The 20,248-nt window shown below is 37.4% G+C and overlaps 1 protein-coding gene across 3 annotated transcripts in view; it reads left to right on the plus strand.

The window, feature by feature from the left end:
• CSMD3 (CUB and Sushi multiple domains 3) overlaps nt 1–20,248 on the plus strand; it is a 1,475,959-nt gene that overhangs the window by 1,354,685 nt on the left and 101,026 nt on the right. For all 3 annotated transcript variants that reach the window (XM_055546406.1, XM_055546407.1, XM_055546408.1), the window contains 2 exons: nt 15,019–15,099; nt 16,058–16,171. In XM_055546406.1, coding sequence (XP_055402381.1) covers nt 15,019–15,099; nt 16,058–16,171 — 195 coding nt within the window. The remainder of the gene's footprint in view (nt 1–15,018; nt 15,100–16,057; nt 16,172–20,248) is intronic.

Genomic DNA, 20,248 nt, shown 5'->3' on the forward strand with positions numbered 1-20,248 from the left:
CTTAATTTAATTAGTTATGAGTTAGCATGTATTGAATATGATTTCCAGAGCATTGCGCTAGCAGTTTTGACACTGCAGACATATGCAAAGTATTCTTACACATGGCTATAAAATGAGATGTTGAACTCAAGGGCTTTATATTACAGTATAATGCACATCAATGTAAAACAAAGAACTCAGCGTTTTCAAAGTATATTCAATTTAAATTAAACTAGATAAAAAAGAAAATAATTTGATGTGTTCTAGAAAAATCACGTGGGTACTAGCCCTTTGAATGACACTGGGGTCATGTGTAAGTTCTTGTCAGGTTGAGATTATATGTGTTCAGGGCACAACTGCTATCACAGCAGCCATGCTCATTTTAACTTTTGCCAAAGGGGGAATGTTCTTGCTCTTTGAAATGATAGTATGTGTCAGGCACTATTCTACATACTTTACAATATATTAACTCAATCTTAGTTTTACGTTTATTTTGTAGGTGTGAAAACTGAAGCACACAGGCAATTTGCCTGAGGTCATAGAGCATGCAAGTAAGGGAGCCAATTTTGAATAGTCAGTCTGCTTCCAGAATAAATGGTAGATCAGGCTGCTTTGTACACAAAATATTACTCATCAACACAGATTGCAGAATGTATGTTTTCCCGTGAGATTGATTGCTAGGATAGAAACATCTTCAGAAAGATAAACAGAGCTTCAGTGTCTAATTCCCCATTATTGTCTTCAATTACTACACTTCTGATATATCACATCTCAAACCTTAACCTTATTATATCCTGCTCCTACCAACCAAGATCATGTGCTTAAATTTGCTCATAGTTATTTTAGTAATTGCCACCAATTCAAATGTCTTCTGCAACTAAAAAGTAAAACTTAAGAAACACAGAAAGTATTAATATTTTACCAAATTTTCTTTTTTATTTGTGGTCAGCAAATATCTGGAAATCCAATCTGATGTAATAAGAGTTTACCTTTTTAGAGTGCTTGCTATTTGCCAGGTACTGCTTCAAGGGCTTTGCATCTATAATCATTTTGATCTTATACCAGTCTGTTGAGGTGGCATAAAATTAGTACCATTATCATTATTATTTTACAAATGAATAAAAGTGAGTTATTGGCTAAGTAATTTGCCACGACTTCCTAATTTGTCAGCATTAAAAACAGAATTTAAACCCAGAGAGTCTGGATCAAGTCCATATTCAGTATCCTAAGAATATATTGCTTCTGTATTTTTTACTCATTCACTATTCCTTCTTTCATTTGTCTAGCATTCAGTCACTCGGCAAGTATTTATCAAATATTGCTATATCGTGTATTGCATTATGCCCTGAGGAATTTGCAGTTAATAAGATGAGCAGTGGGCCCTGCTCCCATGCTGTTTACATTCTAGAATATAAAAATGCAAGAAAACAGACAGTTAACAAATAATTCTTACAGACCATGAAAATCACCAGAGGGAAAATAAGAGAGACGTGATACAGAGTAACTGCAAGAGGTTTACTCCAGGTCAGATGATCAGTGAAGCTGTCTCTATCTAGTCATCTGAGGACATATTTACAGAAGAAATTGGAAAATAGGTTTCAAGGAGGCAAAATATTTCAAAGTAAAAGTATATAACATGTTTAGACATCACATTATCAAATGGTACATTATCAACTATTTCAGAGCTATGTTGATTAAGGAATAAAAGTGACTAGAGTTAAGGATTAGATTGTAGACAGGTTCTTTCAAAGTTTATTTTGAAAAACTGAAAGATGCGGTTTAATTTTTTGTAAGGTCAGAATGGCATTGTAGATAAAACGTATCAGGGGTCCTTGAGTTTTAAATGGAACAGAGGAACTACCTTTATTTGCAGCTAAAATATATATACTGCTTAACAAGTGGGGCTGAAGTTAATTAAACTTAGAGACACTTGGAGATCATAATCAAGACTTTTAATTTAATGTCAAGTCATTTGGGAATACTTGTGAGTTTTTTCAGAACCAATTAACTATTGTTTATTTAACAACCACGGCAAAATAGACTTTTTACTAGTCTCTGGTTATCTGCATTTCTTCCCTTCCAATTGTGTTGATTTTCTACTGTAGCTGGAGTTTTGTTGTTGTTTTTCAATCTCTTTACTCTCAGACTTAAAATTCTTCATAAGCTTCCTACTGGCATCAGATTAAAATACAGCCTGAGCATGACCTGTATATGTCTGTTGGATTTAAACCCAGTTTTCCTCTCTTTCTCATACATTCTCACCCTGGCCTTAGCCTTTGCTGATTTTATACTTATTGATTCCTCTGCTTGAGTTATTCTTCCCTGTGACATCTAACTCTTCAACACACATGAACATGTATCTAGTTTCAATTAGTTAAATTCCAGTCTTTAATGAGAGTATTTGATTAATATTTCACCAACAATTTGTACCTATAATAGTGAGATTGCATCTGTTTTGTTTAATATTGTGTTCCCCAAATAGATGTTATGGTATCTGGCACATAGTGGGCCCCCTCAATGATATTCATTTAATAAATTAACAGAATGAACACTATAGGAAATATAAATATGTGCGCAATGGTCCCCACACAAGCTAAACATGGAATAAAAACTAACACATTAATGAATAAGGCTGCAACAACTCAAAAGAGTAGAACACTAAATGCTAAGTATTATGGTACAAATTTCCACACTGTCAAGGTTGTAAAAATAATTTAGAGTTGGCAGTTAACCTGACAAATACAAGGGGCCTGGGAAAATTGGAGTGAGATATAACAGATGTAAGGATTGGTGAGAATTAAAATTATAAACTTGATTATGTATGGTTATAATCCATTGGCTATGAAAAGCCACTCTAAATTGATAATACAGAAATGACAAAACCAAAATAATTTTCCAGTCCACGTTGATTTGTCTGTAAAATGTGGAAGAAGTTGTGGCTTATTTTTCAAGCAGAATGTGATTCAACTTCTGCCTTAATGAACTAGATGACAATTTAGCCATTCTTACATTTAGGTTTTTTTTGTTGTTGTTTTGTTTTGTTTTTTTTGCAGCATGAGTATATTTATGTTACTGAAACATGAAACAGAGTTCTGTTCCGCAAGCTGAAGAATGAATTCCACAAACTCACAAACACTCACAGAGGCAAAGAGTTTATTTTAAAGGGTAGAGACACAAAGCTCTCAGCGTAGACACTGAGGCAGGGTGAAGTGCCTGAAAAAGCAGGAATAGCAACACTGTGTATCTTTATTAGAATAGATCTGTTCATGTTTGGTTGGCTCGGGCCTGATGTGTGTAATTTCAGACCAATAAGTTTAAATGTCACAATGTCCAGTTTGTCATTTTTATGGCTTTCTTATGGTTCCCAGTTTCTCAGTTTCTCTAGACATTAAGTCGCAATCCCTTGATCCTTTCTCAAGACTCCAGACCATTATTTAGGGACCAAATGTATGTTTAAGAGCTAATGGTCTACCTGGAGTTTTTCTCCTTGATAAACTGGACAGAAGTTAATGATGGTCTGGTCCTGGGTCTGAATGTTTTATGACCCTCCAAACTAGGAAGGCATTCGTCTGAATACCCAGGACCTGGAGCAATGATTATGGCTTTAGGCTAATGGAACAAAACGTTTCTGTGAGTGAATGAGTTGAAATTAAAGGTTAAATTAGAAAAAGAGCCAAGACTCTAACCCTACACTTACTGCCCAATAATTTCTACCTCATTACCAAGTCCAGGTTTGGTCTGCTTGCCACAGGACAAGTCAATAAACCCAGAGACTAAGTATTGAGGCAAAGAATCATGACTACTCAGGAAGCTGGAAGATTGAGAAGATGGCAGACTTGTCTCCAAAAAAACCTTCTTATAGGGTCTGGATGCCAATTTTTTTTGTATAGAACAGAGAGGAAGAGGAAGTAAGGAAGTAAAGTAAAAAGGATATTTATCTTGCAAAATAGGAGGGGATGTTTTATTTTTTTTCTTTTCTGCAGCCATTCACAAGTGGACGGGGTCAGATCGTTGCCCAGTGAGCTGAACAAAACCACTTTTGTTTAACGTTCAGGCAGAGGGATAGAGTTCCCGAGGCAGGACATTATGTATGATTATAATAACTAAAGCAATGAAAAGCAAAGGTCAAAGTCTGAGAAACAGATTCAGCATGGAGTCAAAATTGGCTCTTCCCTGTTACATTTACACATATCTTGATGTAGTACTTTGGTGATTAAATGAAATAACTCAGGTAAATCACCTTACAGAGTCCTTCGAATGCAGTGCATTCCTCATAAATACTGTCTTAATTTCCTTCCACTACTTCACCTGTGTGTAGGAAGGATTGCACCACAGAGACACAGAAGGCAAGAACACCCTGTAGGCCAGTTTGTCAATATAGACCTGCGTTAGTTTCCTAGGACTGCAGTAACAAAACCCCACAACCTGGGTGGCTTTACCAGCAGAAGACTTTTTTTCTTCCATAGTTCTGAAGGGTAGACTTGCAAAACCAACGTATGGAGAAGGCCATTCTCTTTCTGAAGGTTATTAGTAAAGATCCTCCCCTTCCTTATTCAGGCTTCTAGTGGTAACCAGAAATCTTTGACATTCCTTTGCTTATGGATAATTCACTTAAATCCCTGTCCTCATTACTACAAATTTTTTTTTCCTGTGTTTTCATCTCATTCCCTTTGTTTTTTATAAAGAGAGTAGTCATACTGGTTTAAGGGCCCACCTCAATTCAATATGACCTCAATTTAACTTATATCTACAACAATCCTATTTTCAAATAATATTCTACAGTTCCAGGAAATACATAAATTTGGCAGACATTTTTCAACCAATACAACAGGTACGGTAAAATGACAGGGGTCTTCCCTGAGATGTCAGCCTCAAGAATGGAAAGACACTGGGTGGGTTTTAAACTTTTTTAATGAACAAACTAGTAGAAATAGGTGAAGATTGAAACCACAGTTGTTGACAGCTATTTTTGACTTAACGTTTTGTAGTGCTTTGTCTTCAAGAGTCAAAAGAAAAACAAATGCAAAGTTGTTCATTTTATTATTCTCTTCGCTTCTACAATATAAAAAGAATTATTAATACATAGCTCAATCCTGGAAAGCATCTCAGGCAGGAACTGTTCAGATCTCATTCTCTAGTACTCTGACCCACAATTGACTCTATTTCATCCCCATTTAAAATTTTAGAGTTAGAGTCATCTTAGGGAAGACTATTTGTTATGAGACACCTTCCTGAAGAAACCTATGTTTGTGTATTATTTAGCAAATATTTGTTGTATCATAAACAAAATGATAGGCACTAATTACTAAATTGTGAAAAAGACAGATGAACAGTCTCCTCCCTCTTATCTTAAAGCCTAGATGGAGTCATCATCAATGAAAAAGTAAACTAATAAATGGAAAATAATAAATGTTAAAACAACCCATGATTGCATGTCCACAAAATAGACTTCTGTGATTAGAAAAGAAAGAATAAAGGGTAAGGGGAACTGGGCAGTGAAGAGCTCAGAATGATCTCAGGTGGGCTCAGCTTGCTACTGTTGCAGAAACCAGTAACTGAGAAACCAAACACCACACTGGGAGAGTTGGAGAACTCAGGTTTATTATGCTGGCAGGCCCAGAAGAGTTAACACTCCAAGCTCTGAGCCTCAAACAAAGGGGTTATAGAGCTTTTATAGACAGACTATAGTGGGCAACACTAGCTGCTAATCAGATCGGATCAGTTGTTCAGTCGTTTCCGACTCTTTGTGAACCCATGAATCGCAGCACGCCAGGACTCCCTGTCCATCACCATCTCCCGGAGTTCACCCAGACTCATATCCATCGAGTCAGTCATGCCATCCAGCCATCTCATCCTCTGTCCTTCCCTTCTCCTCTTGCCCCCAATCCCTCCCAGCATCAGAGTCTTTTCCAATAAGTCAAATCTTCGCATGAGGTGGCCAAAGTACTGGAGTTTCAGCTTCAGCATCAGTCCTTCCAAAGAAATCCCAGGGCTGATCTCCTTCAGAATGGACTGGTTGGATCTCCTTGCAGTCCAAGGGACTCTCAAGAGTCTTCTCCAACACCACAGTTCAAAACCATCAATTCTTCGGTGCTCAGCCTTCTTCACAGTCCAACTCTCACATCCATACATGACCACAGGAAAAACCATAGCCTTGACTAGACAAACCTTTGTTGGCAAAGGAATGTCTCTGCTTTTCAATATGCTGTCTAGGTTGGTCATAACTTTCCTTTCAAGGAGTAAGTGTCTTTTAATTTCATGGCTGCAGTCACCATCTGCAGTGATTTTGGAGCCCAGAAAAGCTAAAGTCTGACACTGTTTCCACTGTTTCCCCATCTATTTCCCATGAAGTGATGGGACCGGATGCCATGATCTTCGTTTTCTGAATGTTGAGCTTTAAGCCAACTTTTTCACTCTCCTCTTTCACTTTCATCAAGAGGCTTTTTAGTTCCTCTTCACTTTCTGCCATAAGGGTGGTGTCATCTGCATATCTGAGGTGATTGATATTTCTCCCGGCAATCTTGATTCCAGCTTTTGTTTCTTCCAGTCCGGCGTTTCTCATGGTGTACTCTGCATATAAGTTAAATAAACAGGGTGACAATATACAGCCTTGACGAACTCCTTTTCCTATTTGGAACCAGTCTGTTGTTCCATTTCCAGTTCTAACTGTTGCTTCCTGACCTGCATACAAATTTCTCAAGAGGCACATCATAGGCTGGTTTAAATTAAGGGGTTTTGCAGAGGCAAAACAAGCAGGAGGTTATGTAAAACTTTAACTTTTCCTCTTCACTACAACTTGGAGGGGGGTTTGCGTTCCCAGTCATAGACTGGGTGCACGTTGAGGTGGGAGAAGCATGAGATCCTAGCCACTAGTCCAGTGGTCAGCGACAAGGGCGCTGGTCCTTCAGCTTTGCAGAGAATTTGCACAAAGAAGGAAAGTAGTGAACTAAGTAAAGTATTTATTAAGAGGAAAAAGAGAACAGTAGACCTGAAGAGTAAATACTAAAGAGTACAGTGGATAGAGGCACACGGGCAGACTCAGAGGGAGAATCCCCAAGTCTCCCCCTTGTAGCAGCTTGAATTACTTTTTATGGTGTGTTTCTTCTGGGTTTCCTTTAGCCAGTCATTTTCATTTGGCCAGTCACAGTCCATATTTGGTTTATCTCAGGATCCTCCATGTGTGCACATGCATCTCTTAGTCAAAATAGGTTCTACGAAAGAGGCTTGTAGGTAGCCTGGCATTAGTTAGCATCAGTCCCCTTTGACCTCCAAGGAGATTTTCTGTGCATGTGTGGTCAGGGAGACCTGACTTTGAAATAAGAAATATATACTCTGTGCAGGGCCCAAACTCCTCTCTTAATTGTCCTGCTATTCTCCTCTTGGAGTTTTGGTCCATAGAGAATGAATCTCCGATTACTTTACCCTGGAGGGGCCCATCTGCCTCCTGCCTCAAGAAGATTAAGTTCAGTTCAGTCGCTCAGTCGTGTCCGACTCTTTGCGACCCCATGGACTGCAGCACTCCAGGCATTCCTGTCCATCACCAACTCCCAGAGTTTACCCAAATTCATGTCCACTGAGTCAGTGATGCCATCCAACCAGCTCATCCTCTGTTGTCTCCTTCTCCTCCCACCTTCAATATTTCCCAGCATCAGGGTTTTTTCAAATGAGTCAGCTCTTTGCATCAGGTGGACAAAGTATTGGAGTTTCAGCTGCAACATCAGTCCTTCCAATGAATGTTCAGGACTGATTTCCTTTAGGATTGACTGGTTGGATCTCCTGCAGTCCAAGAGACTCTCAAGAGTCTTCTCCAACACCATAATTCAAAAGCATCAATTCTCAGGCACTCAGCTTTCTCTGTAGTCTGACTCTCACATCCATACATAACTACTGACAAAACTCAAGAAGATTAGCTTGAAGTTTAAAAAAAAAAGAAAAACCTTTACAGGCAAACAAAAGTAAAATAATACACTTATGGGTATCTCTACACTTCTCTAACTTCTGATTGATCTCTTTCTCAGGTAAGATATTAATAGATAAAATACTGTCTTCTGAAGCAGTCTCATAAGCATTACATCCCCCTGGGCTCTCTGTATCTTCTACTCTCCTTTCTCTTACCTCTCTGGCATTTCTCAAAACTACCTTTTACCTTGATAATTGTAATTTTTACCCATGTTTCCTCTACCTTTTGGAATGTTCTTCTGCCCACCGTTACCCTTCAGCACTGGAAAAATCTCACTCATCCTTTAAAATTTATGTCATTTCATCTCTTTTTATTTGAGTTTTCCTTAACTGGTCTAGTTGATGTTCCTCACAATCCTCATAATATTCTCACAATAGGGCTGATATTGAAGATATGGGCTTTGAAGTTAGAGGACATAGGCTGGAGTTCTGGATAAACCCTGTGCTAGTTATGTGATCTTGGACAAGTTACTATGTCTTTTAAACATCATAATTTTTATATTCACATTGAGGTATATCAAGAACTTGGAAATGGAAAATGTGCTCATTCACATCTGATTCTTTGTCACCTCATGGACTGTCAGGAACACCAGGCTCCCATATTCATAGGATTTTTCCCGGCAAGAGTACTAGAGTGGCTTGCCATTTCCTCCTCCAGTAGCTCTTCCTGACCCATGGGTTGAACCCACGACTCATGCATTGCAGGTGGATTCTTTACCACTGAGCCACCTGGGAATTCCAAAATAAAGAATTTAACTCCTAAGTTTAAGTAATAAAATTAAGCATATAAAATACATTTTTCTTTAAATGTTTTAATAACAGAAAATGTGTTTCTTGAATTGATCATAGTATATTACATTTTTTGAAAGCAACTAGTGAAAATGGTCTCTAAACAAGCAAATAGATCATGATAGAGATATCATCAGGGGCCAGTAGTCATGATACTTAGATTCATATATACCTTTTTTTTCAGTGGCTTTTAACTTATTTCAAATAGGAACCTAATATAATGGGATGACTGGTTCAAATGATGTAGAAAATTAGAAATATAAGATTTAATTTGCCCGTGAGTGTCCAGGAGTCTCCAGCAGAAGCGTAGGTCAGCAGTGGCCTGCTGCAGGGCTGGGGGCACTACTGTAGCTGTGTGTGCACGGGCCCTTTTGAAGGAGGTCACCATTATCTATATCACCTCCACCATAGTTTAGTGGCAGATAAATAACAGGAAGGGACCACAGCCCCACCCGTCAACAGGAAATTGGTCTAAAGATTTACTAAGCATGGCCCTGCCCTTCAGAACAAGACCCACTTTCCCCTCAGTCAGTCTTTCCCATCAGGAAGCTCTTATCCTTCTCCATCAGAGGGCAGCAGACTGAAAACCACAGCCACAGAAAACTAACCAATCTTATCACATGAACCACAGCCTTGTCTAACTCAGTGAAACTATGAGCCATGCCCTGTAGGGCCACCCAAGACAGACGGGTCATGGTGGAGAGTTCTGACAAAATGTGGTCCACTGGAGAAGGGAATGGCAAACCACTTCAGTATTCTTGCCTTGAGAACTCCATGAACAGTATGAAAATATATGACACTGAAAGATGAACTCCCCAGGTCGGTAGATGCCAAAGATGCTACTAAAGATCAGTGTAGAGCTAACTCCAGAAAGAAGGAAGAGGTGGAACCAAAGCAGAAATAACATCCAGTTGTGGATGAGACTGGTGATGGAAGTACAGTCCAAAGCTGTAAAGAGCAATATTGCATAGGAACCTGGAATGTTAGGTCCATGAATCAAGTCAAATTGGAAGTGGTCAAACAGGAGATGGCAAGAGTGAATTTCAAGATTTTAGGAATCACCGAACTAAAATGGACTGGAATGGGTGAATTTAACTCAGATGACCATTATATCTACTAGTGTGGGCAATAATCCCTTAGAAGAAATGGAGTAGCCATCATAGTCAACAAAAGAGTCCAAAATTCAGTACTTGGATGCAATCTCAAAAATGACAGAAAGACCTCTGTTAGTTTCCAAGTCAAACCATTCAATATCACAGTAATCCAAGTCTCTGCCTCAGTCAGTAATGCAGAAGAATCTGAAGTCGAACAGTTCTATGAAGACCAACAAGACCTTCTAGAATTAACACCCCCAAATTATGTCCTTTTCATTATAAGGGACTGGAATACAAAAGTAGGAAGTCAAGAAACACCTGGAGTAACAGGCAAACTTGGCCTTGGAGTACAGAATGAAGCAGGGCAAAGGCTAATATAGTTTTGCCAAGAGAATGCACTGGTCATAGCAAACAGCCTCTTTCAGCAACACAAAGGAAGACTGTACACATGGACATCACCAGTTGGTCAACACCGAAATCAGATTGATTATATTCTTTGCAGCCGAAGATGGAGAACCTCTAGAAAGTCAGCAAAAACAAGACCTGGAGCTGACTGTGCCTCAGATCATGAACTCCTTATTGGCAAATTCTGACTTAAATTGAAGAAAGTAGGAAAAACCAAGACCACTCAGGTATGACCTAAATCAAAACTCTTACAATTATACAGTGGAGGTGACAAATAGATTCAAGGGATTAGATCTGCTAATCTAATGTATGTCAAGGCTGTATATTATCCCCTTGCTTATTTAACTTATATGCAGAGTATATAGTGCCTAGAGAACTGTGGGTGGAGGTTCATAACATTGTATGGGAGGCAAGGATCAAGACATCCCCAAGGAAAAGAAATGCAAAAAGGAAAAGAAATGCAAAAAGGAAAAATGGTTGTCTGAGGAGGTCTTACAAATAATTGAGAAAAGAAGAGAAGCTAAAGGCAAAGGCAAAAAGGAAAGATATACCTATTTGAATGCGGAGTTCCAAGAATAGCAATGAGAGATAAAAAAGCCTTCCTCAGTGATCAAGGCAAAGAAATAGAGGGGAAAAAATAGAATGGGAAAGACTAGAATCTCTTCAAGAAAATTAGAGACACCAAAGGAATATTTCATACAAAGATGGGCACAATAAAGGACAGAAATGGTATGGACCTAACAGAAGCAGAAGATATTAAGAAGAGGTGGCAAGAATACACAGAAGAACTGTACATAAATGATCTTCATGACCCAGATAACCACGATGGTGTGATCATCACCTGGAGCCAGACATCCTGGAATGTGAAGTCAAGTGGGCCTTAGAAAGCATCACTACAAACAAAGCTAGTGGAGGTGATGGAATTCCAGTTGAGCTATTTCAAATCCTAAAATATGATTCTGTGAAAGTGGTGCACTCAGTAGGCCAGTATATTTGGAAAACTCAGCAGTGGCCACAGGAAGGAAAAGGTCAGTTTCCACTTCAGTCCTAAAGAAAGGCAATGCCAAAGATTGCTCAAAACACTGCATAATTGCCCGCATCTCACACACTAGTAAAGTAATGCTCAAAATTCTCCAAGCCAGGCTTCAACAATATGTGAACCATGAATTTCCAGATATTCAAACTGGATTTAGAAACAGCAGAGCAACCAGAGATCAAATTGCCAACATTTGTTGGATTATCAGAAAAGCAAGAGAGTTCCAGAAAAACATCTTTTTCTGCTTTATTGACTATGCCAAAGCCTTTGACTGTGTGGATCACAACAAACTGTGGAAAATTCTGAAAGAGATGGGAATGCCAGACCACCTGACCTGCCTCTTAAAAAACCTGTATGCAGGTCAGGAAGCAACAGTTAGAACTGGTCATGGAGCAACAGACTGTTTCCAAACAAGAAAAGGAGTAGGTCAAGTCTGTATATTGTCACCTTGCTTATTTAACTTACATGCAGAGTACATCATGAGAAACGCTGGGCTGGATGAAGCACAAGCTGGAATCAAGATTGCAGGGAGAAATATCAATAACCTCAGATGTGCAGTTTTAATTCCAATCCCAAAGAAAGACAATGCCAAAGAATGCTCAAACTACCGCACAATAGCACTTATCTCACATGCTAGTAAAATAATGCTCAAAATTCTCCAAGCCAGGCTTCAGCAATATGTGAACCGTGAATTTCTAGATGTTCAAGCTGGTTTTCGAAAAGGCAGAGGAACCAGGGATCAAATTGCCAACATCCGCTGGATCATGGAAAAAGCAAGAGAGTCCCAGAAAAACATCTATTTCTGCTTTATTGACTATGCCAAAGCCTTTGACTGTGTGGATCACAATAAACTGTGGAAAATTCTGAACGAGATGGGAATACCAGACCACCTGATCTGCCTCTTGAGAAATTTGTATGCAGGTCAAGAAGCAACAGTTAGAACTGGACATGGAACAACAGACTGGTTCCAAATAGGAAAAGGAGTACGTCAAGGCTGTATATTGTGTACCCTGTTTATTTAACTTACATGCAGAGAACATCATGAGAAACGCTGAACTGGAAGAAACACAAGCTAGAATCAAGATTGCCGGCAGAAATATCAAGAACCTCAGATATGCAGATGACACCACCCTTATGGCAGAAAGTGAAGAGGAACTCAAAAGCCTCTTGATGAAAGTTAAAGTGGAGAGTGAAAAAGTTGGCTTAAAGCTCAACATTCAGAAAATGAAGATCATGGCATCCGGTCCCATCACTTCATGGGAAATAGATGGGGAAACAGTGGAAACAGTGTCAGACTTTATTTTGCTGGGCTCCAAAATCACTGCAGATGGTGACTGCAGCCATGAAATTAAAAGATGCTTACTCCTTGGAAGGAAAGTTATGACCAACCTAGATAGCATATTGAAAAGCAGAGACATTACTTTGCCAACAAAGGTTTGTCTAGTCAAGGCTATGGTTTTTCCTGTGGTCATGTATGGATGTGAGAGTTGGACTGTGAAGAAGGCTGGGTGCCGAAGAATTGATGGTTTTGAACTGTGGTGTTGGAGAAGACTCTTGAGAGTCCCTTGGACTGCAAGGAGATCCAACCAGTCCATTCTGAAGGAGGTCAGCCCTGGGATTTCTTTGGAAGGAATGATGCTAAAGCTGAAACTCCAGTACTTTGGCCACCTCATGTGAAGAGTTGACTCATTGGAAAAGACTCTGATGCTGGGAGGGACTGGGGGCAGGAGGAGAAGGGAACAAAAGAGGATGAGATGGCTGGATGGCATGACTGACTAGATGGACGTGAGTCTGGGTGAACTCCGGGAGTTGGTGATGGACAGGGAGGCTTGGCATGCTGCGATTCATGGGGTCTCAAAGACTCGGACACAACTGAGCGACTGAACTGAACTGAACTTAACTGATTCAGATGATACCACCCTTATGGCAGAAAATGAAGAAGAACTAAAGAGCCTCTTGATGAAAGTGAAAGGGGAGAATGGAAAAGTTGGCTTAAAACTCAACATTCAGAAAACTAAGATCATGGCATCCGGTCCCATCTTTTCATGGCAAATAGATGGGAAAACAGTGGAAACAGTGGTTGATTTTATTTTTGGTGTCTACAAAATTGCTGCAGATCATGACCATAGCCATGAAATTAAGACACTTGCTCATTGGAAGGAAACTTATGACCAACCTAGACAGCATATTAAAAAGTAGAAACATTACTTTGCCAAAAAGCTATGGTTTTTCCAGTGGTTATGTATGGATGCAAGAGTTGGATTATAAAGAAGGCTGAGCACCAAAGAATTGATGCTTTTGAACTGTGTTGTTGGAAAAGATTCTTAAGAGTCCCTTGGACTGCGAGGAAATCCAACCAATATATCCTAAGGATAATCAGTCCTGAATATTCCTTGGAGGGACTGATGCTAAAGCTGAAACTTCAATACTCTGGCTAATTGATGGGAAGAACTGACTCATTTGAAAAGACCCTGGTGCTGGTAATGATTGAAGGCATGGGGAGAAGGGGACAAGTGAGGATGAGATGGCTGGATGGCATCACCAACTCAATGGACATGAGTCTGAATAAACTCCGGGAATTGGTGATGGACAGGGGCGTCTGCCATGCTGCAGTCCATGGAGTCACAAAGAATTGGTCACAACTGAGCGACTGAACTTGCACTTAACTTGTAAGCATACTAATCTAGCTTGGTGAAAGGAAGCTCTGGAACCACATTGTCTGTGTTCAAATCCCTTCTCTGACATTCTTTAGCTATAGGAGTTGGACACATTCTTAATTCTTTTAGCAATTTTCTTTTTAAAATGGGAATAATTATAGATTAGGTTCATAAATTAAGTAATATAGTTTTTGTGAGGGTTGCTGCTGCTGCTGCTAAGTCGCGTCAGTTGTGTCCGATTCTGTGCGACCCCATAGACGGCAGCCCACTAGGCTGGCTCCACTGTCCCTGGGATTCTCCAGGCAAGAGCACTGGAGTGAGTTGCCGTTTCCTTCTCCAATGCATGAAAGTGAAAAGTGAAAGTGAAGTTGCTCACTCGTGTCTGACTGTGCGACCCCATGGACTGCAGCCTCCCAGGCTCCCCTGTCCATGGGATTTTCCAGGCAAGAGTACTGGAGTGGGTTGCCATTGCTTTCTCCGTTTTAGTAGAGTTAATATAAGTAAGATGTTCATAATATTTCTTGGAATGGAGTACCCATTGAGTACTTGTTTGCAATTATGACTAAATGCTAGGCACTTTGCTAGATGCAGGGAATTTGGTGATGAACCTTGGAAAGATTGGTATTAGCACATAAACTAACATGTGTATATAATTCCAAACAGTGATCACACCAAAATGGAATACATAATCAGAAGGACTAAAATGAGGGTAAGAAATAAGAAGGGTTAGTATAGAAAACTATTTAAGGAATGATTGTTGTCTGTCACTCATTTGCGTCCAACTCTCTGCAACCCCATGTACTGAAGTTCGGCAAGCTCCTCTGTCCATGGGCATTCTCCAGGCAAGAATACTGGAGTGGGTAGTCTTTCTCTTCTCCAGGTAGCCTTTCCCTACTCCACAAAGAATGATTAATTCCCCCTTACTATTGTAGCATTTTTTAAATAAATGGTTAAAACTTGATAAATTCTACCATTTATTTTTATTATTATAAATAAGCCCTTTGTAATTTTTTTTTCACATATGTGAATATATATATATATATATATATATATATATATAGCTGTACAGAGAAAGAATAAGCATTATCTATTTTTACAGCCTATCAACTAAGAGTGTGTCAACCTCCACCACCCGTACCCAATGCTGAAATTTTGACAGAAGATGATGAATTTGAAATAGGTAAAGTCTCTTAAATTACTTTCAAAGAAAGCATACTGTTAACAAAGGTTTTGCTTAAAATCAATAAAAATAAAGAATAGTAGCAGCCTGTCTTAAACCTTCTTTCCCTGGATTTATGGGGATTGTTTAGAATTTGTAAGAATGGAAAACAGTGAAAAGAGGCAAGGTATTGTTAGGTAAGAAAAAAGAATTCTGTATTTTTAGGATGTACAGTTAGAAAACAGTACAGGAATCTGGGCCATATAACTATTCTGGTAGTTATTTCCAAATTATTATTTTGCTACCTTCCAACACTGTAGTCTGAACTATTGTTCTTCAAATTCAGACATAAACTTGATATGTATAATAAATGATATGCAGGGTGTATTAGATGACATGTTTGATTTCCATATCCTTGAAAACAACTCATTATATTCCATGTGATCATAAATAAAGTCCTTTTAACACTGACTGGAAATTTAACCTCAATAATATCTCATAGCTTGAAAAATGATGTAAGAAAATAATGCATCTTAATGTAACATAATAAATTTCATCATTATTATCTATTAATATTAATTTTGGTTGAGAAATGTAAGAAAATATCAATGACCAATGTGAATCTAATCTTGATAGCAGTAATAGGAATCCTTTTAAACTGCTTGATATACTTTTAATGACTATCTTACCTGTACCAACAAAATTATTTCCTTACTACTATTGCTTATATATAATCAGATTGTCCAAGTACCAGTTTTATTGGTATTTATTCTTGGCTTCAGTTCCAATTGGTCAGTGCTCATGACTTACTAGTAGTTTAATATTCTGAATATCATCGCTGCTTACAACTAATAGAATTTTTATACTGATTGAAAATAACTGAAAGAAAAAATATTCAGATTTTATAACTGAACCATCTGTTTATTTTAACCATTACCTTGGTGCTTAATGAAGGTCTTTCTGCCTGTTTTTTCAATAGGTGATATTATTAGATATCAGTGTCTTCCAGGATTTACTTTGGTTGGTAATGCAATTCTGACCTGCAGATTGGGAGAACGACTCCAGATGGATGGAGCACCTCCCGTTTGTCAAGGTACCAATTCTTATGATTATTTATTTCTAAGTATTTGTTTTATGTTTAATTCAGTACTAACAAAATTAAGAAAACTCTGTTTTATATAATTATTATATATTTAACTGACAGTAATTTAAAAATTATACTACTCGTATATGGTGTTTTTCATTCCATTATTTATCAGATTTAACTAAACATTGTTTATTCATCCAAGGTTTAATTTTTCTAGTTTATCCCATAGTCAGTTCAACTTATTTAAATTACTTTTGCTGTGAGGTTTGGAAGTGGAGATAGAAAGCAAGAGAAACCACTTTAAATAAAGGTTCCAATGTGGATTGCAAGTAGCTTCTGTTCTAACCACTAGAATCATTAAACTTTATTGAGCACATATGAAGAATGAAGATCTAAGGAAATAAACAAAAGAAAAGTTGTAAATAGTCCCTTCTATGAAAGCAAAATGGTGTAAGGAATATGACAGCTATATAAGCTGTAGCATACAGTGGTAAGGTAGAATCATATAATTTTAAACTGTTTATATGAGAGGGAAAGCTTGATGGAGGCATTATTCCCTTAGTCCTGGGTCTGAATAACCAATGATACTTACTTTGGTAGAACTGAGCTAGCAAAAGAGTTAGCCAAGAAACAAAGGTATATGCAAAGACACACAAATGAAAGATGGTGAGATGCAGACTTCAAGTAATTCAGTGTTACAAGGACAAGACCATTATGGCTCTTGAATGATGTACTGGGATTTTGATGTTCAGGAATCATGTATTATTAACTTGTTTAGCTCCTAGGGCCATAATAGTGCCTAATACACCGGACAACCCACTCCAGTCCTCTTGCCTGGAAAATCCTATGGATGGAAGAGCCAGTCAGGCTACAGTCCATGGGGTAGCAAAGAGTCGGACATGACTGAGTGACTTCTCTTTCTTTCTTTCTTTCTTTTGCATAGTAATTAATTATAAATATTGGTTAATTTGAGTAAAATTGATTTTGATTATCCCTCCCCAGATTTTATTGAATTGCTTCCTTCACTGTGGTTTATTCCTGAGAAATAAAAATCAATTTTTCCATGCAGTGTCTTAACTCTTATAATGATAAAATAAAAATTCTGTTTACTATTTCAAACATGCTATCAGTAGGAAGAAATGTTTGATTTTTCTACCTTTATGGAGTCCTTAGAAGAAGATAGGGGCTCTTAAAGCATCAAGAAAGAAAAGATGAGTTTGGAGGTATAACCAGCACCAGTATAAGAATTTCCCTTTATCTTAATCAATGATTTTGTAGGCCATCTTAGGGTTGGTTGTTAATTCTGAAGTCTATCATCTATATTCCTGAATGAACAAGCAATTACATATCAAGATTTCTTCCTTGACCCAATATATAACTTAATTGTGAGCTCTTGGAGAGCAATACTTCTTATTTATATCTAGATCCAAATTCAGCATTATTTTTAATTAAAAAAAAAAACAATTTTGTTAACCTGGTTATTTGAGTCCCTCATATCTCAAGACTTTTGATATCTTATTTCTAAAATCAGAATTTCCTATAGTAAGTGTGTCTCCTCCTATTTTATCTGCTGTGGAGAATACAAAAAAGGAGACAATCTATGTTTGTTTCATAATAACACTATGGGTACTAGCTAAAGTTAATTATCCCTCAGAATGAGTTTAGACAGAGTTACTATATTAATTAATTGACCTAACACTTAGGCAAAAAAATCTGAGTTTAAATATTTGTTTAGGGACTTCCTGGGTCCAGTGGCTAAGATTCCATGTTCCCAATGGACGGGGAAGAGGTTTGATCTGGGGAAATGAGATCCTGCCACACAGTATGGCAAAAAATATATATATATATTTTTCTTCAATTGAATTAATTCACAATCCTGCTAAACAATTGTCATTCATTTGGAATCTGTTGAACTAATCTATACTGTTTTTATTAATAATCTATTTTAAATTATTTTACTTTTTCACTTCTCATAAAAGAGGCTACATCACTTTTGTTATTCCTCCCTGGATCCTGTTTAGTTCTTTATATCACACTTAAAACATGGAAAGCACTTGTAAATATGATGTTCTTCAAAGGGTTTGATATAAATGGAATATAATAAGCGGTTAAGGCTTCCCTGGTGGCTCAACAATAAAGAATCCACCTGCCAATGCATGAGGCATAGATTTGATTCCTGGGTTGGGAAGTTCCCCTAGAGAAGGAAATGGCAACCCATTCCAGTATTCTTGCCTGGAAAATTGCATGGATGGAAGATCTTGGTGGGCTAGAGTCCATGGGGTTGCAGAGTCAGACAGGACTTAGAAACTAAAACATGTATAAAGGGGAAAAATTGTATACACTTCTTAAAGTTGTGGTGGCAAATCAGTGATAGAATACACAGAAAGTGCTCAACAGTATATTCTTGCTTTATATTGGTTAGTATGAGAGTAGGTTAATTTTAGTATTTACAGTAAGTTATATTGAATTGTCTCAGTTTTTCAAATGTAATATGGAATATTTGTTCAGTCGAAAACATTGGGACCATTAAGACATACACTTGCTTTTCTATAACAATAGCCTAAGAAGAAAGTTTAAAAAGCAAAGAAATTATAGCCATAAAATTAACTAACTGCAGTAATAGAGGCATACATTAAGAGGCGCCAAGAAGGAAATAAGCAGTTCTGCTTGGACTAATGGAGGAGAAATTCAGGAAGTATTTCACAGAGGATGAGACTTGGTCTGGATTTTGAGGTGCCCAAATATTTCAAGAGTATCAGACGAGAGGAGGACATTTGAAACAGAAGCACTAACAGATATGCTGAATTGAGAAAATTATAGGTTATTCAGTATGTTTGGAGCATTCTGTTTCAGAGGAGGAACAGCAGAAAACAAAGCTAGAGAGGCATGCAGGGACTAACCTTGAAGGCTTTGAAGGTGCTGAATGGTTTTTAGTGAGGGGTTGACATGTTCAGTAACACAGTTACTATTTCAGAAATATTAAATATCAGTAGCTGGGCACATACAACATAACCCTTTTCTTAAAACTTACTTGTCATATCTTTTAATTATCTATATCCTTTATTTCAATATGCCATAGATATATATTCATTAATCTGTATCTTTGACTCATTTTTTTCCATTCCATTTCTAACCTTAAAATTTTTTTGTTCATTTGTTTATTTTACATATTTTTCACTTTGTAAAAAGCAAACATCAGATTTCTCTTTTTAGACTGAAATGATCCAATACTATTTGTTGAATTGTTACTTTTTAATTTTGAAATCACATCCAAGATGCAAACATCTCAGATTGAATAAGAGAAATAGAAGCAATAAAAAAAGAAAACAGTTCTTAGATTAGCTATAGTATATTCTATAGTAAATATTCAAATATCTGTATATTAATTTATGGCAGATTTTATTAATTCAAGTTATTTCAAGTTATTAACTTGATTGAAGAACAATCATATGTTGCCATAATTTACTGGTATATTATACTTTGGAGATGCAGTTGATATATTGTTATGAAATGAACAGCTTATGCTTTGTCTTACCTTTTTGGTCTGGAAAGGTAATTGGTGACCCCAAAATTGTTTTAAATTCTCATGGTTTAAGCATATTCCTGAGATTAGAGAAGTAGCTTTGTCTGGAATGAATACTCTGAGGTAGGGCAACTTCCTTTCTGTTCTCACATACCTGAGTGAATGAACGTTTGAGGACAAAAGAAAAAGTCAAGAAGGAATTAGGACTTAGATAAGAGACAGAGGGAAAAGAACATAAGAAGATGAAGAAAGATAGTGAAATAATATAAAGATAGAGAGGGAAGTAAATGCCTTATCTTTTAATTATCTATATGTTTATATTTATTAATCCAGAAAGAAAATGTGTCTCCCATGTAATAAAAAGGAAATTAATATTATGCAATTTTGGGACATTGCTTCATTTTTTGAACTGCAAGCTTACTATACAAGTTGTCATTTTATACACATAGTTCAAAGTATTGTTTCCTTTATTGTTATTTAACATAAAAACAGAATATCCAGTATTTAAAATGCAGTTTTCACTTAAGTCTGAAACATGAGCATTATCTAATGATTCATTT

The sequence above is a fragment of the Bubalus kerabau genome, chromosome 14, assembly GCF_029407905.1.
Source record: "Bubalus kerabau isolate K-KA32 ecotype Philippines breed swamp buffalo chromosome 14, PCC_UOA_SB_1v2, whole genome shotgun sequence".
Taxonomy (NCBI): domain Eukaryota; kingdom Metazoa; phylum Chordata; class Mammalia; order Artiodactyla; family Bovidae; genus Bubalus; species Bubalus kerabau.